The sequence below is a fragment of the Nelumbo lutea genome, chromosome 7 (assembly GCF_056320005.1).
Source record: "Nelumbo lutea isolate HS-2025 chromosome 7, American lotus-T2T, whole genome shotgun sequence".
Lineage (NCBI taxonomy): Eukaryota > Viridiplantae > Streptophyta > Magnoliopsida > Proteales > Nelumbonaceae > Nelumbo > Nelumbo lutea.
In genome coordinates, this window is record NC_142690.1 from 57384472 (window position 1) to 57407830 (window position 23359).

Below are 23359 nucleotides of genomic sequence, written 5' to 3' on the forward strand. Positions count from 1 at the left end.
GGTGCCAAGGTGGAAGAATGGAACCGTACTTCAAGACCTGTGATAAAAAAAAATGTTAGAGGCCCGAGGAGTTATCCCCGGGTAGGTAATCCGTCACTCAAGTCAGTAGGAGCTGATGAATGGTCAGTACAAGCAATAAGGGTACTGGTCCGAGCAGAGTAACAGTATGGGTGTTAGAAGTTGGAATCCCTTACCTTGAGCTGGGCATGCCTCTTTATAGCCGAAAATCCATATCCTAGCCGGATTGGACTTCAGGGTAGAGTCTAATTCCTCGGCGGAGTTGTCTTCCTCTCTCCTCTTATCCGTAGTTTTGTTTATCCGCATGACGTATAACTGACGTGACTGAGAGGATAAGAAGAAACATATTGCATTATTTAGCTAGCATAAACAGACTTCATATAAAATTTCCCACTTCGTTCCTTAACCCACATCCAGCTATCTTCTTGTACATGTGCCCAAGATAATCCAATCCGCACAATGGCGTCTTGAATTTCTTGTGAAAACAGTGTCAAAAGCAAATTTGTATTCCAACCAAGATTTGCCTCTATCAAATCTTTAACTATCTCCACCCCATGTACATCACCGTTTTGTTGTTTATCTAATTTAAAATCACTAATATCTGGAACCATGGGTCGTCTTATACTCATATATTGCGACCATCCCCCACCTTTTGACAGCGAGTTCAGATCTGCGCCCCACAAGGGGCACCCCGCAATGTCTCTAGCATATTCCCGTCATGTATTGAGAACATAATAATATCAGAACTGATGATATCAACATCGAAAAATATTCTTAATACACAGCGAAGATGTACTTTGGGACGTTGTGGGGCACCCCTTGTGCGGCACAAATCTAAACTCTTGACAGGACCCTAACTTCAGCAAACCTCTCACCTTATAAACTTCTTTCGACACCCAACACCCAAGAGGCATTATTCCCAACTAAAGCATCCAAGAAATTTTGGGATTTAAAGTATTTATTTTTTAACAACTGAACCTAATTTGATTCCTCATCAATTAAAATTCTCCATCCTAACTTTGCATACCAGTTCGTCATTGAAATACTTTAATCTCCAAATACCTAAACCGCCTACATATCTCAATAAACATGATTGCCTCCATACTAGCTCTCTACCATATTTAATTTTTCCATTTATGAAGAAATTCGTTGCCAATTTATTTATTTGACAACAGGTAAACTGTTCTACCCATTTAAGATAAAGAGCTAGCCTTCCAACCACTTAACCGAGATTTAACCTTTTCAACCACATCCTTATACACTATTTGTTTATTCTTCTCGACAAAGAGAGACATGCCAAGATATTTGTCACGCCCTCCCAATCGACCCACTCTCAGGCTTCTAGCAATAAGCTGACAATGTCTGTTAGGCAGGTTTTTAATAAAATGTATTCCAGATTTCTTGAAATTAACCTCTTGCCCAGAGCATCGACCAAATTTAGCATGCAGAATTCAAAGAGGGAAACGAGAGGAGTTTGAAGGGCAAGGGGTAGTTTAGCCAGGAAAGTACTGTTGGTATATATGGCAAAATTGGATTTTTTTTTTTTGTAAAATACTATTTCTTAGGTGTGTCATTAATTAGTAAGATTTAATCAAAATTGATTTAACACTATAATTTTATTTTCATGGAAAACAAAATAGAGACTCACTCGCAAGGTGCAAACCAGCTGGTTGGTAAGGTTTGCTAGTGATTGTAGCAAAGAATTGGGATCAAATCATGCCTGCACGTGGATTGAGGGGTTGTATAGCCCTTCAAAAGATACAAAAAAAAAAAAAAACAGAGAGAAGCCAAAAATAAAAACTAGATGTAGGAAGCCTTCTTCCTTTGTCTCATTGAGAGAGAGAGATTGCATAAGCACAAAAAACAGACCTTTCTAATTACTACAAAGGGCATTTTGGTCTAGTAAAACCTTAAAAAGAACTAAAATTTAGATAAGGTTGTTTGAATTACCTATAAATCAAAAAAGAACCCTCACCAATTTTGGACTTATTCTTCACAAACCGCACCTAACACTAACTTACAAGCACTTGGAGATTATCATTTACGGGGAGATGTTCCCAATGCGAGGTATTCAAAGATAGGTTGAGAGGAAGTATGGGCCAGAGCCCCTTTTGTCAACAAAAAACAGGGAGGTTTTTTGTTTTTTGTTTTGGATAGATTCCTTTTTTGTCACGCTTTTTGAATCATTGAATAGGTGTGGCTCTAGATTCAGATGTGGGGTTGGAAAAAGGAGAAATAGAACCCTAATCACATGACACCAAGGAGAGGACTAAAAAGAAAAAACAAAAGGAGAAAATAGATAGAACTAAGGAAAAGCAATAAAATAAAAAGAATTTGAAGTCTGAACCTTACAAAGTTATAATTTATAAGATTTATTTCTTCTCTTACAAACTTACAATCATCTTTATCTATTATTCTTTGTATTTTATAATTTGAAGTTTGAACTTGCTGAGGGAAAACCAAACTGTTATATGCGTAAGCAGTTCTATCCAAGGTTTAAAGTATCAATATGCATGTTCGATGATCAAGGGTAAAATGACCCTTCAATTATGATCTGCCACATGGTGGCCAAAACCGTCTTATGACATCTCAATATCACATGTGGCACGATCCCAGTGGAACACTCCTCAATAGATTGGCTTATGCCACTCAAGATAACACCAACTTTGCTTAAATAGTAGATCGATAGATCGGCATGCAGAATCCTCTAGGTAGTCTCCAACAATTCCGACCTGTCTCTTTGACCCAAGGTTCAAAGTATCGATACATCAGTGCTTTTTTCATGTATTATTTATTTTTTCAAAACCGATTCAAAGGGGTCGTCTTAAGTCCCAGCTATCCTCTGAACCATGGTCTGATCCGATACAACCCTTGTAGGAACGTATCAGGAAGCTCCGGACATGATACTATCTATACTTTGAACCTTGCTCTGACCTGGGTAACAAACGACTTGATGAATCAGATGACCTTGGGAGTGGGAGCTTCAAGCTGCATGGTACGCCTCCCCTTATCCGTTTGCATCACTTGACGCCTCCATAATGCACAATGACACACTACCCACCTGACAGCGGTAAGCCCTGTTCTTCCTGCTTCTCGGGGATTAGGATGAGGGTCAATGCAATGCTGTGCAAGAGTACTCCACAAGTATCAGACAGATAAGGCCTGTCACCTCTAAACATGTCAGACACGCTTTGACGAACTTCACAGCCTATAAAAGGGTGGCTTGTCGCCCTCTAACGGTACACTCACACTATCACTCTTACCCTCTATTTTTCTGCTCTGAATCCATGACTACCAATTCTCTTTCCATCAAATAGTTTGATATTAATTTGATCGTTGGAGCACCCTTGCCCGAGCCTTCCCCCGGGCTCTCTGATGTGTTAATCCCTTGCAGAATCAGCTTGCCAACCTCACAATTCATGCATCATCAACCAATATGCACAGACAAGCATATCAAATGTTTCAATACTTCATTGTTTTTTTAATTATTTCAGGGGGTTGGCTTTAAGCTTGCCTACCGCTAAAAGTGGCTAAATTCCAATACACCCCTTATTTTGAACCTAGGTTAGTTAGCCTATTCAAACCAGTTATCAGGTCAGCGTTTAACCATCCAGTCCAATCCCAATTCGCCAACATTGTGATAAACCAAAATCTGTTATTGGTGCAAGGTACAATAGGTTAATAATAAACAATAATAAGCATATAAAATAAAAAACCATCTTTTTATTACTGACTAGAGAATGACCCCATACTAAGTACGGGGCTAATATTTTTAATAATTTTTATTTTGTTTAAGCAAAAATGTCTAAATTTTTATTATTATATCTTTATTTTTTAAATATTATTTGTATTGTAATATTTAGTTAGTTAATTATTATTGTTATTATTAAGTATTTAATTGATGACTTTATTATCATAATAATTATTATAGTTAAAATTTTAACTGTAAAAATTTAAAGATTAATCAAAATGTACTATTTAATTGATTATTTATTTAAAAATTAATATTTTTTAATTAGTAATGGTGATGATGGTTTTCTTATATTTTTATTAATAATTAATGTTTAATTACTGAGTATTGTTGTTATAATAAATTCTTAAATTACACTAAATTCTGGTAATTTACATAACTTTAATGCTCAATCAGTTTTTGAATCGTAAGGCTCTTAATTAAGATTAAAATTCAAATTTATTTGCAGCTGAAAGTAACCACTTTGGTTTACCAAAACAAAAAAACTAACCACTTTAACAATTTTTTAGGAATGGATATTAAGATTAAAATTCAAATTTATTTGTGACTGAAAATAACCATTTTGACAATTTTTTAGGAGTGAATGAGCCCACTTCTGGGATGCTGTTTAATTAAATTTCATGATGCCACGTGTTTGAAGGGAGGGGACTGTTGCTTGAAATTTGTTTTCAGAAACTTGATAAGGCATTTATTACTGAATTAAAATCCTTCTGGCTTGCCCATAAGGGCCATAACAAAGCATTCCAAAAGGATAGGTCCTAATAACAAAATAGACAATTAAACACCATTGATTTATTGAATAAAGCCATCTGTAGGATATAGCTCTCCTTAGACCCCACCGCCCTTAGGTCAGCTTATGAATGGTTTTCATGTCTGCAGCTTCATGGAGGGTCCCTTTTTCAACATGGTCCCACCATTTGAGCAAGAAATTGTCCACAACCAACCTAAACCAAGGGGATAACTTGATACCCTCTTCGCCTGCATCTGCCTTTCTCACCAGCTCTTTCAACTGATCCCGATTAACATACTTAACATCAGCGACTTCATCAGGGTTCGGCTGCACATTGACATCTCTAACGATGAAGAGTAGGTAATCCACTGCAAGTTAAACAAGAAATTAAAAAAACAGTTCCAGTTAAAATTTGTACATAATGGTTGTACCAGGAAAAAAAATGGGATTGAGATAAAGTTGATATCATTACATTCATGCTCTCCCCACTTTCCATCAGAAGGAGCCTTGTATAGAATTCGACCAAGGGGGGTGAATTGATCCACTGGTACATCTTCAGCAGTAATACCCAGTTCATCAAAAAGTTTCCTTTGTGCAGCATTCCTCACCCCTGTTCAGGAAACAGTAACCAAACCTACTTAAAAAATAACTCCAAAACCAAGTGCCATAGCATAAATTCCGGGAGGCAAATATATACCAAGATAATTCTCTTCAATAAGCTCAGATTCGCGATAAAGTGGATGACTGCAGCAGGTGTTTGTCCACACAAGAGGGAATGTTACCTTTGTCGCTGACCGTTGCTGTGAATGAAAAAAGAGTGGAATATATCACTAAAGATCCTATCAAATATATCGATCTGTGCTTTTGCGTCTGTCTGCACACGTCTGTGTATATCTTTGTAGGTGGGAAAAGTTCTTTTTCTTTTTTTAGGCAAGTTGTAAACATGCATTTGGCATAAACAATTCAAGATGACCAAAGCAGACCATCTAACATGTAAATATGGAGACATTTCTTGATTTGTAACTAAAAAGCTCTGTTTGTTTGCATTGCGATTTCATTTGCATTAGAAAAAAAATACAAATGCTTGAGAGTGCAAATGAAAAAAATACAAATTTAAATCCACTTTTGCTTCAGATTTTATTTTACCTCATCTGTGCTGCAAATAAACAAAATAATATAAAAGATGGCACAAAGATAAATCAAAATTTGCACCTTCATACTCCAGCACCAGTGAAAATGAAATTGCAGTGCAAAGAAATCAGGTCCGAATGTGAAGAGACGAAAGATCAATTAAAAGAATAAATAAATATGCAGATAACTTAGTGAAATGTTAAATTCCATGCTCAGAGAACCAGACTGGGCATTGACCCAGAAAAGGAAGAGGTTCATGGGTCAGGATAATTATATAATTATATATATATATATATATATATATATATATACAAGGATTAAAATATCGATACGCTCAATACCCAAACATGGGCATCGGTGCATATCAATATGCCGATACCCTTTTTTTGTTTTTTTATTTTATAATAATTAGGGGGTTGGGAAAGAGATCTGAGACCTTTTAAATATTTTAAAAAGTTTCTGTATCAGTGTATCCAGGCATATTTGGGTACACCGATACTGATACGTATCGATACTTTGCATGTGTATATAATTATTATATATTATAATATTACATATGTAATTGTTTAAAATTACAGAATATATATACACACACTAGGCCAGGTTCAGCTGTATAATAATTATATATACATATGTATATGTATATGTTATATAATATATTAAAGGAAAACAGAGATTACAATAAAGGTGACCAGAAGTCACCCGAGAGAATAAAGATAACAACACTTTCTCTCTACCACAATCCAAACTCCAAGCCCTCAAACATTATAACCAAAAGAAACACCCCATCCAACAAACCTCCCTAGACCAAATTAAAGAATAAGATTACCCAACCAAGAAAAACACAACCATAAAATACAACAGATTTGAACCTGAACCCTTCAACTCAAAAGACAGACAACCTACTCAACCTGACAACCAAACATCGATCCTCCATCTGCTGACAAGAACTGAACATATAAGCACTATATTCCAAATTAATTTGACCTTAATTTAAGAGGAGAAAGGTTTATTGGCCCAATAACTGGAAGAGTATAGGCCCAATTGCTTTTAAAAAGATATCTACAGAAAAGATTACTTAAAGTAACAAGAGATGTTTAGTTTTCTTGTAAACCAAGGTTCATGAATAGAATAAAAAAAAAGAAAGAAGTCAAAAGTTAGAGAAATTCTTGCTACCATTCAATACTGAAACATTAAACCGCAGCGATCTAACTGTATAGAATCAGCAATCTAACTGTAATCAAAATACTAAGATGAATAGAACTGTCTATCACATTGAATCTTCAGTTCATATAGATGACAGGTAACAGAAGTCATCCAGTATAGATCTACTTTCAAGTAACAGAAATTACTGCATAGCTAGCCACAAGCCCATATATTTGGGATAAGGCTTTGTGGATTTGAAGTTTATGGCATACCTGAAGGAGCAACTCATATTTTGAGTTAAATAGAAAAACACTAAATGCTCTGTGGAGCAAATTCTCAGATTCTATTTTTTCCATCAAGTGACCTGCATAATAACAGAGCAGATGGAAATCAAGGGCTCAGGAAAATCCTCTCTCAAAAAGAGCATCAAAGGTATCCATATGGATATGAGAGCTGGGAAGTAGCAAGGCATCCAGGAAAAAGGAAGAAGTAAAAATAACTTAGGCTCAGTTTGGAAGGAGTACAAATGCAAATATGTAGAGTGCAAAACCTTATATTTTGTATGTATTTGCACTCCTTCCAAACTGAGCCTTACAAAATAATGAAATATGAAGTTGGAAGAACTTTTAAGGAATTAGGATGTAGATCAGTATGACTGGTGAATTTGGAAATATATTCTAGAGAACTCAACCATCAACTTAAATGTACTTTTTTGAATCTGGTCCAAGAATTCATTGCAATGCAGAGAAGGTCATGACAAATAATGTAGCAGCAGCTGCTGGTGGACAATTTTAATATTATTCATAAAAATTATCCTGTCTCAGCTTTATGATTAATAACACAGTTTACACATACAAGCATATATGTATCATATTGGATATATGGTTTTGCAGTTACATACATCTGTCTTACACTGTATAGACTTTGAGTTATATGGTGTACTAGGAACATCCTGTACATGTTTCTCAGATGCCAGTGTTTAGTTGGAGAAGATTTGTATAGAGGGATGTGTATATTATAGAGGTGATTTAGATACGAGGATTAGTCAATTTATATATGATGCAGTAGCCTGTATATAAAAACCATATGATTGTCAGATCTTCATCACCGAGAATCAAATCTTGCCAGCTACTGGAGATAGGTACTAGGTCAGTCTGCCTTTCATTTAATTTTAATCAGTCCTTTTGATGGGAAGTTTACCATTTAAAAATTAACATTTATGAGACCCTTCAGAGGAAATGACCAAATTGGTGCCAATCTCCACATGTCTGTCCCCTTTGCAATGCAAGTGGATAAACTACTTACCATTTCTTAACCTCTTGTCCTTTTTTATTGGTATTTGGGATTTATTTTTTGCTCTTTTTGGGTGCAAAAGGACTCTTCCACTGGAGTAAGCGAATATTTCCCATACAACCTTGCTTAACCAACCAAGTTAGGGAAAATTTTATTGGAGATGCAACAAAATGGTGTTGTGGACTATTGGGAAGTTAGGAAATGAGATCTTGTTCAATGACAATGTCTAAGCTAGAGAAACCATTATCAAAAGCATGACAGTGAAAAAGTAACTGGTTAGATCAAAATAGTGAGGCTTTTCAATTCATTCTCTACAAAGGACATTGTTCGAAGATGGCAATGGGTGGCAAGCTCCTCTACTACTAGAGTTTCTGTTATATCAGGTCACCACCAGAACTGAATACAATCAAACTAAACTTTGATGGATGTAGCAGGGGAAATCCAGGCCTATTGCAAATAGGAGGGGCCCATAAGAACTACAATGGATATATCATTGCATTGTTTTTTGAACCAATAGGCCATTGAAATTCTACAAGGGCTGAACCATTGGCAGAATCTTTAAACTACACAAACCCGGTAATTTAGGGAGACCAAAAAGTGGTGAGTGGGATAGTTTCATAATGAGGAGTCACTAAATGGCAGTATAAAAACATCATGAAGGAGATCAAGAAGTTGAAAATGGATAGCGTTATCAACACAAACTGGGTTCACAGATCAGTCAATGGACTAGTGGATGCATCGGCAAAACAAGGGGTATATAAAATAAAACTTATTTTGGGGAATTGGAGGGGGGAGAGAGTTTCAACTTTAGTTGATTTTCAAAATTTAACATGCTGACAATACCCCTGCTACTTTTGCAATTTCTTGTTCTGTCCCCATCTCCAGCTACAAAAATCCCAACTTTTGTCAATATTCAAACTTTTACATGCCCATAATACCTATGTTATTTATGCAATTTCCCATTCTATCCTTATCCACTATCTCCCCACCCCCTCTCCTTTTAGTGACCCCTACACATGTTTATTTGCACACGCCACTTAACTAGTATGATGTAAAAAGAAATTGTTACTGCCATGAGACCAGAAGTGACTTACTCAAGCTAAGGGATGCTTGATGTTTGTACATAATTCATTCTTTTTCTAAATCAATAAAATTCGTCAGAAATAAAAATAATCTAGTGACAATAGAATCACAGTTAAGAAAACAACTTATCTTATGAGATGAAACAAAAGGAACAAAACTATTTAAAATAATCCAACTTATTCCCATAAAAAAATACACAGAAAATGGAAAATAAAAACTCTTACTTACAATTGTATTTTGAGTCATGGCCTACAACGCTGTCATTCTCATCCACTAAAATGCATCTGCACAAATACAATAAGGTATAAATGCGATCCCATACCATCCAATGATACTTACTGAAGGATAGATTATACAGAATATGAGGTATATATCTCAATAAGCTTTCAACACACCCCCCCCCCCCAAAAAAAAAAAAAACTTTATGGAAAGACACCCTCAATATTATATTCAACTGGCCCAGCAAACAATATTGCCTATTTGATTCAGAATCAGTAAACCTTTTTTTATCAGCAATCACTACACCTTATTTGACAAATATGAAGATGAAATATGGTACTTATGGCCTAACAATTATGTTTAATATATTGTGTATTTACAGATATTGCAATCTTGATTTACATATAACAATTATCCAAGTAATCATGGAGACTATTGGCATCTTCATATTTCATCTGATGAATAAGATAGGATGAACCATAGCATCTAATTATTTCATGGAAAAAAATTGCAGAGGAATTTTTTACCTTTGGGGGGCAGAGGTAATATGTCAAAAATGTCCTAGAAAAAAAGGAAAAGAAAATCCTTCCCAAGGAGTGCCACGTGGTTTCCAATCCAGCAACAACAACAAAAAGGAAAAGAAAAATGCACAATTTTTGGGAACTAGTAATATCCCATTCATCAATACTCATCAAATGAATAGGAGTTTAAAAGTACCCATCCTCTTTGTCAAATAAGGAAGCCACACATCAATCCTTGACAGCCAAGTGATGTATTTCCTGTCACAGCCCCCCCCCCCAATCCCACACTCTCTGAATGGAGAATTAGCCCCAAAGAGTTTCTTGAAATCTATAGAACAATATACCAATTTTTTGTTTTTTTTTTTTTGACTGATTCTCTAGCCAAATACTTTTTCATGAGTAACTAGCATTGCAATCACCATTTACCAACCTGGACACCATATCACAACCAGCTCATGGGAGAATGCAAAACAAAAAGGGAAATACAGAAAGAAAATTATTTTATTTTCACTGAATCGACCCTTTAGAAACAACTCTCTTCCACAATGAACTATTTTTTGAAGATAAATAAAAAATAGACTTTATAAGAGAAGAATGAAAAAGAGGATACAACAGGTGATAAGAAATCACCCATCAATAACAACCCCGCCCTAACAATTTTAACCCCTTAAAGAGAAAATCAACCTTACAAACAAGCCAAGACTTTAAGAAAAATAAGCCCAGATACAACTACATAAACCACAACAAATATCACGAAGACCCCTTCCACCAACCACTAGAAACAAACACACACTCACACAAAACTGCAGATTCATGCTCTTCCGATCTGCCAATAAACACAGAAGAAAAACATCCTTATCCCCACCGACCATGTCCAATGAGATACACAACTCAAGCTTTATTCATTTTCTCATCGTATCCACTGTCAAAAGTAGAGCTCTTGCACAGTGAATATTACCATAACCATTTAAGTTTGTTAAATCAACTTCTGACAACAATGAATTTACATGTGAAGATAAATGTCATTTACTTCTAAAGAGATTAATAGATGGTTCAATACTATTGTAGTTTTATTTTATCAAATAGGTCATGCTGTAATAGGCATCCTGTGTAGGTACCAAAGACTCATTATTCCCAGACAGTGCCAGCAGTACTGAACATACAGTTTCAAACACAAACAGAAATGTTTAAATAATGAGAATTGTTGATTTAACTTCTGAAACACCAAATCAAAAAGTTGATCAACTTAATGCTCTCATATAGAAAATATTTTTGGTTCATCATTTGGTATTATCAATTTGAGTGATCATGACCAGACCATCTCATCAAAATGTTTAGATTGCCATGCAAGAAAATATATTGACATGTAAGAAAGCTGATTTTTCATTATCCAAATGGACCTTTAAAGCCACAATCCTATCACCCATCTCTAGTAGGTGGTGTGAATGGTTACAATAATGCCAATGCTAGCACTCAAAAAGGCAGTTGTGCTGCTAACTAAAGTGCAACTGTTGTAATTGATAAAAGATTAATTAAAACCAAAAGAACAATCTATATAACTAAGATCCCATCCTCAGGGTCTCTAATAACCATTTGTGCAAATACAAGAAACATATACATACACCTCAACATGTGCCACAGAATATGTCCATTGCTGTATTTTGGGTGGAGGGTGGAAGGTTTAAGCAAGAAAGGCAGGAATGCATGGAACATAATGCCCACAGGTGTATTTTGGGGCATATGACAGGGAAGGAATAGCAGGATTTTCCAGAACAAGGATAACTCAACAGATTCAGTTGTGCGAAAAATTGTAGGAAAAATGAAATCGTGATTAGATGTCCATAAGTATTACAAATGAAGTTTTTATAGCTCATTTTTTCTAAATGATTCCCTTTTTGTAAACAAGAAGTGGTGAATGTTGTCATAGATATTGGGGGAGAATTTTTGTAACTTTCCTTTCTACATCCACTTCTTGTGCAGGGTCTTTTATATTTATGAAAGTCTATACTTATGCCTTTTCCCAAAACACACACACACACACACACACACACACACACACATATTGTACCACACAATATCATCTCATACAATATTTCAGAAGCAAATGTAAGAACACAGGGAAAAATCGCAAGCATACATGCTAACTGATCACACCACACCCTGATATCTCCATCCACCAAAATCATCACCAAAACCCACAAGAAAAAAAAACCAATGAAAAAGCAAAAGATCCAAATAACAGTAACTAAAAACCTATGAAAGTAAAAAAAAAAATAACAAAATCAAACTCATTCTGTCAAGTATGAAACTCCCACTAACCGATCTAACCCATTGAAACAAACCCAACAACCAATCCACACATCCCCAAAAACCATCTGAAAGTTTTAGGGGAAAAAAACTAAAAAAACAAAATCAAATTCGTTCTGTCAAGTACAGCAAACCCCCACTAACCGATCTACCATCAGTGACCCACTGAAACCAATCCAGCAACCAATTAGCCAAAAATAAAATCTGGCAAAGGAAAGAAAAGCAGAATAACAAGAGAAGCTGAACCATATTCTCAACCTACATGTTCAAATACATAAAAATTCTATGAAGCAATCAACCATGTCAGCAAGCAAAAGCAAAGCCATCTTCAGAGCATCTCACAACCATCAAGAAAAAAAAAAAAAACGCAACAGATAGGGAACAGAGAAACAAACTAGTTAAGCTCTCCAAACTCATTAATCAAGAACCATTGGACCATTAAAATAAGAAGAAAAGGACGAAGAAACTAACTCGTCTTCGAACATGAGCCGCCGCTGGACGGCGTCCATGCCGGAATCGGGAGCGTTGTCGCCCATGGGAGCAGGGGAACTGGTGCTGGTGGTGAGAGAGGACGACGACGCCAACGAGGCGAGAGGAGTAGGAAATCTCCGTCTATGGTACACAGCGGCTGCTGGGGTGGTAGTGGCAGTATTAATAAGTCCAAGAGGAGAGGTCAGAGAAGAAAAAGGTGTATGAAAACAAGAATAATTAATAGTATTATTATTATTAACAGTATAATTGGGTAATTGGGGGTGGTGCTTGGATACAGCAGCAGCTACAACTGAGACACCTCGAGAGCAGAAGTTTAGTAGAAACATGTTTCCTTGAAGAAATCCTGAATCCTGCAACCGTCTCCCTCCACTTCTGCTTCACTTCCTTCACGAAATATTACCCAACTAATAAAATATTCGGTTTTTTTTTTGTGTATGTGTTTTTTTTTCTTTTTTTTTTTGTTTTTTGTGAACTATTTTTTCTGTTTTTATTTTTTTATTTTTTTGGCTATTATCAAAATTCAAAAACACCCCTTCTGAACTTTCGATACTTGATACTTCGAGAGCCCCTGGTAATCAGAAAACTAACAGAGTTTGCAAAATTACAATCATGCCCTTATATTCAACTTCATTCATTGAACCCAATTTCAAAAATTAAACTCATGATCACACTCTCTCTGAGCGAACGGAATCATTGGTTTTGGTTGTAAAATGAACGAGATGGAATAGGCAATGAAATGGGGGAGAGAAATAAATTGAGGGCCTCGTAGTGATAACCGTTTATAACCACCAGGTGCCATGGCTCTACATCAACACAGTGAAAAATGTCTAGCTGTTTCTAGAAGCTTTAAAAAATAATTTTTATAAACCGTTGGCAAATACATAAATCAAAGTTGACTTTTTTCATTTTTGATGCATGCAGAAAAGCAAGAGAGAAAATACTGAAGTGGTGCCTATTTGGCACCCTCAATAAAGGTTTACTAAATAAATGTAAATGGAAACTCAAGTGTATTGGAAATGCAATTTTAAGAGACCTATCGGGATATGTTTTGGATATGCATGTATATCAGAGAAATTTTAAAATATTCTTAAAAATACTATAAATACTTTAACAAGTCAGAAAAAATACATCAACAACACTAAATATAAGACCTCAATGAAGTGTATACACATTAAATTAATATATTTTAATGGTTTTATGAACAAATATATTATAGTTAATTATAATTTCATTAAAATCATATGCTTAACTATAATTTATAAATTATAAATCTTAAGTTTTAATGTTTTATGGGATGGGAAAAATCCAAATCTCCTATCCAGCCATAAAACATGCATTGACACAACTTCAATGTGAAAATATAATTAATTATTATTTAAAAATTAATAATTATTATTTAAAGATTTATTATTTATTATTTATTCCTAAAAATTATAAAAAATAAATAAACATTATATAATATATTCAAAAAATTATAGAAGAAACTTCAATTGCTTTATGGATATGATATATCATCCATATAATTATAATATATTCAATCATTATAATCAAATGATAAAATATAATTAATTAATTAATTTTTTTTTAATTCTAAAACTATAAAAATAAAAAAAAAATTATTAAAGAAGAAATTTCAATTAGTCTATAGATATGATAAATCATCCATAGAATTATAATATATTCAATTATTGTGATCAAATGATAAAATATAATTAATTTTTATTTATTTTTAATTCTAAAAATAGAAAAAAATATCAAAAAAATATTAAAGAAGAAATTTCAATTGCTCAGTGGATATGAATTCATAGATCTAAAACATATTTAATCTTTATAGGCAACGAAAAAAATTGCATTTTCAAATTTTTTGTTAATTTATATTTTCCATATATATCTTCCTAAAATTTCCATAAATCTACCGATAACACAAAAAGAAATATTTTTGAATGTAAGAAATGTAGATCAACATAAATTTAAACATTCAAGAAAAAAAGAAATCACAAGATAATATAAAAAAACTGAAAATTTTACCTATTTTTTCCATATTTTTTTAAGATTTGAAAAATCTCTAAAAAATTAACGATTCACACTTGTTTCATGCAAACTTTTGCAAATCTAGCACTGTGGGAATGAAGCTTGGAGTTTTAGGGAAGGCTTATTTTGGAAAATAAGCTTTCTTTCTCCCTTTAATTGTTTTTAGTTTTTTGGTTGTACCTTTTTCGTTGAGACGCTACCGATATGTCCCAATACACCCAGATACGCCCCTAATACGAATCCGATATGCATGAAAAAATACAAAATGTCCAATTTCCATGCATATCCCGTATCTATTTTTCAAAGATATGATATGATATGCCCCGTATTGGGCGTATCTTATCAAAATTTTAAACCTCGGTTGGTCAATGTTAGTTTTGTCATTAAAAATAAAAATCGCACTTATGATTTTTTTAGATTATTAAATATGAACTTGAGGGAACTAAGGAAGTGAGAATTACTAGACAACATAAGGATCAAAAATTCAAAATATCGATACATCCGATAATGGATAAATGTGATACATCTGACATGGTTAGTGGAGTCACATGTAAGGCATTAATGCTCTTTATTTTTATTTATCATTAAAAATAAAAGTCACACTTATGATTTGTTTAGGTTGTTAAATATGGACTTAAGGGAACTGAGGAAGTGAGAATTACTAGACAACATAAGGATCAAATATTCAAAACAAATATACATCCGATAATGGATAAGTTTGATACATTCAACATGGTTAGTGGAGTCGCATGTAAGACATTAATGCTCTTTATTTTTATTTGCCATTAAAAATAAAAACCGCACTTATAACTTGTTTAGGTTATTAAATATGGACTTAAGGGGACTAAGGAAATGAGAATTAATAGACAACATAAGGATCACAAATTCAAAATATCGATACATCCAATAATGGATAAGTTTGATACATCCGACATGGTTAGTTGAGTCACATGTAAGACATTAATGCTCTTTATTTTTATTTGACATTAAAAATAAAAACCACACTTATGATTTGTTTAGGTTATTAAATATGGACTTAAGGAAACTAAGGAAGTGAGAATTACTAGACAACATAAGGATAAAAAATTCAAAACATCAATACATCCGATAATGGATAAGTTTGATACATTCAACATGGTTAGTGGAGTCACATGTAAGACATTAATGCTCTTTATTTTTATTTGTCATTAAAAATAAAGAACCACACTTATGATTTGTTCAGGTTATTAATATATGGACTTAAGGGAACTAAGGAAGTGAGAATTACTAGATAACATAAGGATAAAAAATTCAAAATATCAATATATCCGATAACTGATAAGTTTGATACGTCCCACATGGTTAGTGGAGTCACATGTCAGACATTAATTCCCTTTATTTTTTTTCTCTTAATTTTTATCCAAATTCTATCTTTAACAAAAACAATTCTCATTTATCACACTTTTTTATATGATGAAATATATAATATTATATAATGTGCCTAAATTTATCTACAAAATTTACATTTTCTAGAACTTTATGTATTTTATTATTTAATTATAATATCATGTATTGATCCATTTGACATGGAAACCATTTACCCACCACTTGGGTGGAAAAACCATTTTGCTTTTTTAGTTGATTTTAAATCCTACATTATATTTCATTTTCATCATTAATAAAAGTAATTATTATTTTCACATTTGAGTTCAAAGGTTAGATCGTTGATCTACTATCTACATATGAAAATGGTTTCACTTTCACACTGGTATTAAGTTTTGCATTTCATTTATATCATTAATTAAATAATTATTGTTTATCATACTTATTTTTGTTTATATAATTAATATATAATATTATAGATGTGTCCGAAATTGTTTTATTTTTGTATTATTTTATTTTAAAAAAATAGTTTAATTTTACACCATGGGTTAACCCATTTGACCTGAAAGGTTGAACCACTAACCCACCCCATAGATAGGAAAACAATTTCATTTCCCATCAGTTTTAAGTTGTATATTCCAAGTCCACCATTAATAAAATTATGTTTATTTTATCATACTTATTTTTTTCAATATGAAAAATATATAATAATATAAATGAATCCAATTTTTTCAAAATTTCTTTATTTTCTATATTTTCTATATTTCTAAATTTGTATTTTTCATTTATGACATCATGGAATTATCCATTTAACTTAAATAGTTGAACTACTTACCTACCACTTAGATAGAAAATATGATTTCATTTCTAGGTTTATTTAAAAAATATAAAATTCTATTATATCAATAATAATTGTGTATGGATTTATTAGTGAAATTTAATGATGAGAAACAAAAGTATAAATGTTAGATTTCAATGAGAGAGAGAGAGAGAGAGAGAATAAGATTTATATTAATGAGAGGTAACTAAATGTACTTGATAGTATTGTTTTAATTACATTTTCTGCCCTCTCAATGAAGATGAACCAAATTCAAGAGGATGGGTATTTTAGTAAAGAAAATTTTCAAAAACCAACATAGCAATACCTTATTCATTACTTTTATAATAATTAGTAATTAAGCACATGTGTTGCAGAGGAATTTTTCTTCATATTAATTACTTGAATTTTAGATATAACATAGTTAAGATAGAAATTGAACATTAACGAAAGTAACAATATGATTAAAAATAAACTTAAATATTTATTATTCAATTATGAAATCATGGGTTTCTTTGAAAAGTTGGATCGTTGACTCACCATCTAGATAAGAAAATAGTTTTGCTTTTGGATTAGTTTTAAATTAGGGAAAATTATAGTCAGAGCCGGTTGTACATTTTAAATTAGGCTACAAGTTGGTCCATAAACCAACAAAACTCTGACAATTGGCTCTACAATTCAAATTATAAAAACACTCACCATGTCATCGGAGGCTTATGTGGTTGTTGCCAACATGAGACTCTTAATCCGTATTGGATAACAAAAAGCTTATATTGAAATTGCCCTTTAATGTTAGTTGATTAGAAAATAAAGAAAAAGGTTTTTAGCTCTCTCTCTCTCTCTCTCTCTCTCTCTCTCTCTTTGAGTCATCTTTATCTGCTCAATGACTATGTGGTTTGAAAATAAATAAAAATGGTTTTTGGTTTCTATATTTACATTTTCTATATCAATTTCTCTCATTCTTTCTCTACTATTGTTCTCCCTCAATCTTTCTCATTCTCTTTCTTGGTCGATCTCACATTCTTCCTTAATTTCTATCATTCTACCATATTTCTCTCCTGCTCCCTCTCTCATTTTTTATTTTCTTATACACTTATATGGTATTAATCAGATTGTATAAAAGAACATGAGACCAACTTGGTATGGTTCGAAAATCATTAAAGTAATTTGATAAAAATTCCCAAGAAACTCTTGGCTATAAAATTTACACCAACTAAAGAATGATAGAGATTGAGGGAGAAGGAGAGTGAGGGAGAAGAATGAGAAAGATTGAGGAAGAGCAATAGAGAGAGGGGTTTTGATTTGGCTACATATCAAAGTTGAGAGAGTGGGAGAGATAGAGGCAGCGAGATATCAAGAGATGACTATGATGTTAGACAGTTTTGTATGCCCTTAACTTCAATCAAGATGATGTACTTTATGAGTTTATTGTAAATGAATAAAAGTGCATATTTGATTCATGTTCCCCTGGTATGTTTTTGTGTAATACCCTTAAACTAGACACTTAATGAGACTCGTGTTAGTTTAGAATGTTCACAGCCAGTGAGTCAGTCTGGGGAGACATATCCTAATCCTAACAAGGCTGACACTGTGGTGCCACCAAATCGGTTGGGGTGGCCTATCTCAGCTGCCAGGGTGAGACCCTAGGCACATGCAGTGTATGATTAATTGAATCTTTGAACTGGACCAGATTTCCAATATTGCCCTGGACCTTGGAGATTGATGGGCAAAACTAGAAAGTTACACTTGACTCCTAGACTCGATTATGATACTTCACCAGGTGTCGGATTAGGCTATCTTTGATATACCATTCAATGAGATCCTTAGCGGGGGTCAAAACCTAGGTATGTTGGGTCAGTCTAAGAATTCATCTAAGTGGATGATCATAGTGACAAGATCAGCCCCTTTGTCGGACAAAGGTAATGATCGGAGATGCACTCTCACTAATGGAAACCAAGACTGCCAACAACCGATTTCAATCGTTGAGATTTTGTTTTGTAAAATATATTTTATATGATATGTAAAATTATGCATATTATGGGTTTCTAAAAGGTTTGCAAAAGGTTTTAATTCCCGAGATCCATATGAGCAGAGAGTGCAACATTGTTCCTTGTAGCCGAGGGAGAGGTCCTCTCTTGTCGGGCAGTGTATGATCATTATGGGCTGAGAGGTTAAGTGTAAAACCATTGAGGATAATACCTGATGGGCTAATCTTGCATCTACCCACAGTCCCTGGGTGTTACAAGGTGGCTTGGCCCAATGACCACTTAGGTAAGTGTTGGGCCCATAGAGCCCATGAGATGGGTTTTAGGGGATACACTTCCCATAACAGTGTATTCGGCCAGGCTTTGTAACAAAGGCTGGGCTGAACCCATGTGGCTGATGTGTAGATCAATGTTTGTGTTCCACACCATACAAGGAAGCCCAATTGGGCAGTAGTTTGAAAGGCCAAGTGAATACATAACCTTAAATGGGCCATAAGCCCATTTCAAACTTGGCTGATTTGATTAGTCACTTAAAGGGGCGAATTCTGAGATGGATCAGCTGATAGGATTGGGCCCATACCCTATCCACTCAGAGAGTCCAAGATCTAAATAAGATTTAGATCTTGAAGCCTCCTAATTAGATTAGGAGATGGTTGATCTAATCTACAGATAAGTTAAGGGTTATCCCTTGTCACTTAAAGGGATTTCTTATCCAAATATGATTTGGATTAGCAACTCCTTCCTGCAGCCGCCGCCTCCAGCAGTTCAATCTTCAGTTCTTGGGAGAAATCAAGATTTGATCTTGATACCAATCTTTTGGAGAAAAGATTGGTTGGAGCTGTATTCACAAGCCATCCAGTTGATTTTTCCGTAGGGTCAAGTTCTTTTGGAAGAACACTGTTGATTCTGCTCCACCCTGCACTGCGCCATCTTCAGTGGGAGTAGATTTTGGATTCTTCCTTGGGCGTGAACACCTCCATTGGGAGATACTGCTTCTCCATATTAGGTATAATCCCTCCATACTCCTTTTGGTTTAGATCTGATTCAGTTTATGGTTCAAGAATTTTCTTTGAAAATATGATTTTTTAAATAGGGAATGCGATTCCCAATTGAAGGGAGAGAAAAATTTTGAAATTCGCCCCCTTATTCCGCAATCTTTGGGCGTCCATGTGATGGATATCCTATCCCTTCATATGAGAGTAAGAGAGATAGAGGGAATGGGAGAGAAAATGAAAACCTATTTTCGGTATAGGTTTCTTGTTGTGTCCAACATGGACTAAGAGTCCCATGTTGGCAATAACCACAAAAGCCTCTGTTGACATGGCGGGGGTTTTTAGAATTTGAAATGTAAAACCGGTTGTCAGACTTTTGTTGGTTTTTGGACTAACCTGCAACCTAATTTTAAATGTACATTTGACTTTGAATATAATTTTCCCTTTAAATTATATATTTCATTTACATTGTATAAAATATTTTTATACTTATCATACTTAATTTTTGTTTGTCTATGGTATCATTGGACTCAAACCACTAGCCCACCATCTACAAATAAAAATTGTTTGATTTCTAAGTTGACATTAAGTTTTGTATTACATTTCCATCACCGATAAAATCATTTCTTATGTATAAAACTTATTTTTGTTCAATATAATGAATGTACAATATTAGTAATGTACCTAATATATTATTTTTTATAAATATATAGCATTATATATTTTCTATCTTTTTTTTTTTAATTTTGTGATTCTTTTTATTTTCTATTATTAAAAATTTTAGTATGTGACTATGACATCATTTCATTTCTTGGTAGATTTTGAATTTCACATTCCATTTTCATTATTAATAAAAATACTTCTTACATTTCATAGTTATTTATTTTAATTTTTATTATTTAATTATGACATTATTTATTAATCCATTTGACCCCAAATGGTCGAATTGCTTGCCCACCACCGAGAGGAAAGAAAATGGTTTTGTTTTCAAATTAATTTTCAAAATATTTATTTTTATATTATGAAAATTAATATTGTGGATTTAATTACAAGAATTTAATGATAAGAAAAATATATCTTAAATATTGGATTTAAAGACAAAGAATAGGAAAATATTTTTATTTCCAATTGGTTTTAAATTTTACATTCCATTTCCATCAGTAATGAAAACATTTCTTATTTATCATACTTATTATTGTTTAATATGTATGTTAAAAATGTTCCCATTTTTTAATTTCTATTTTTTTCATTTTATCTATTTTTAATTTTATTATTTAATCATGGCAACATGGATTAACCCATTTGACCAAAAATGATTTAATTTCTTACCACCACCTAGATGAAAACACTATTTTTTCTAAGTAGATTTTAAAAGTATAAGCTTTTATGTTATTGGAATTATTAATTTATTATGGATTTAATTAATAAAACTTAATGATGAGAAGAAACAAAAATGACTTAAAATATATGATTCAATGAACATGAATGAAAGTTAATAACTTAAATGTTGGATCTAATGAGAGAATTGAATGCATTGAATATCTTTAAATTACCTCTTTTCAACTCATTTAATATCAAGAACCGGTTACCCTATTTGCCCTCATTTTTTATCAATAAATTTAAATATAGATGGGTAAATTTTGTCCTTGGAAAATTCTAGAAATATTCTTGAGGCCATTCATGCTTTTTAAAGTAGTATAGATATAAATATAACTCCAAGAAAGCTTATCACTAGCTTTGTAGAGTCCTCCAAACATATGGTCGAGACCCCATTGTAAAGTTAAATGACTTAATAATCAACTAGATTGAGTCTTTTAATTCATGGATTGGGGAGGCTAGAACAAAGCCAATTGTGGAAATATTGGAGGATATACACAAGAGATAGATGTAGAAGATTAATGAAAGGTATGAGAATGTCAATTCATTTAATGATGTGTTATTTGCAAAGGTGTAATTTATCATTGACAAGAGAAGGAGAGAAGCTAGGTAATGTCTAACAAGAACTCCAATTCATTATTTTGTTTCCTTCGTTTCTTTTTTTTTTTATTGCTATTTTGAATGGCCATTACATGTAATCATGGTTGTCTAATGTAAATGTATATCAGTTATAGTTATATGCTCCAACAATTTGATACCAAACTTTAGGGGATGACTTAGTGGACTATGTCACAAGGATAGATGTGAAGGCCTGCACATGTAAGAGTTTGGGATATCAATGGTATCCCATGTGTACATGCGTTGCCTGTGTTAACATATACTAGGGGTAGAGCTGAAGATTTATGTGATAGAGCTCTCCATAAAGCCACAAATGTGAAGGTGCACAACCATTTTGTGCATGTTTTGTCAGGACAAAAGTATGTCAAATGTAAATCATCACCAAATCAGACCTATGTTGGATAGGAGAAAGCCTGGTCGACCACCAATTAGTAGGAGGTAAGAAGATGTAGCAGGCCCATCCTACCATACCTTACTAGAGCACAAGATAGTTAGGTGTTCTGTTTGTAATGCATATGGTCACAACAAAAGGAATTTCTGCACTCCTCCCCCAGTACCAATAATCCAAGTATAGTGATGATCTTTTGTGGTATCAATAACCCCATCAACATTTCTACCATTAATAGGTTGGGGCTTGGCCCTAATTAATATTGTTAATATGTATATTACAAATGTAGAGGCCTAGTCCTAACCAATCTCAACCAGGTCACATAGTAAGAAGGAAAGTTTTAGTCATAAGAAGGTGGGCACAACTCCCAATACTGTCTTGAGTACACATGAAGTGACTTCTTCTTCCATGGCAACTTCTAATCCATTGACATATGAAGTGGTTTCTTCCTCTAGAGCAATTCATGGTCCTACTAGGTTTGATAGTGCAAGTAGAGGGAAAGCTGGCAATCCTAGAAGGGTTGGTAGAGGGAGTATGATTCACCCAAACATACAAGATCCTCCACTAGGTAGGCAAGTTTCCCCATTCATTTAATATTATGTTATATGCAAAATTAAGGCTTAGAATATTCGTTAATTTATTTGTAATGTGTACATGCTGAACACTCCATGAGTGATGGCAGAAGGAGATTAAATCATCCACACATTGTGGTCCCCCAAGCTAATTTTATATTATATGTTAGATTAAGGTTTAGATTCTACAATAAGTAATACAATTTTCAATAGTGTATATAGGTTAAAGAACAATTCAGCTAAGAAATTAAATACTCTCAGCCATGATTAAGAAGTGAAGAACATTGATTTACTAATCAAGTTGAAGAACATTGAGTACATTCCCTACAATACTTTTTGTATAGATAGATAGTCCAATACTTTAGGTTTGTTTTTTTTTTTTTGAAGGACCCTTTGGCTAGCTTACAGACCCATACCCAAGTTGCTTATATACTAGTAAGTTGATGTTTATATTGTATACTCTAATTGTTGTTCAATACTTACACTCTGTTTTAGTTTTGGAATGATATAGTATTTTTCTAATTTT

The 23359-nt window shown here is 33.4% G+C and overlaps 1 protein-coding gene across 1 annotated transcript; it reads right to left on the reverse strand.

Moving 5' to 3' along the window:
- Window positions 1–4430: 4430 nt before the first annotated feature.
- Window positions 4431–13243, reverse strand: LOC148846523 (isopentenyl-diphosphate Delta-isomerase I). Its single transcript, XM_088953216.1, has 6 exons — window positions 12671–13243; window positions 9381–9436; window positions 7049–7140; window positions 5197–5299; window positions 4972–5109; window positions 4431–4867 (listed from the first exon to the last, which is right to left on the reverse strand). The coding sequence occupies exons 1-6, from the start codon at window positions 13015–13017 to the stop codon at window positions 4614–4616; spliced, it is 990 nt and encodes a 329-aa protein (XP_088809342.1). The 5' UTR covers window positions 13018–13243; the 3' UTR covers window positions 4431–4613.
- Window positions 13244–23359: the final 10116 nt, after the last annotated feature.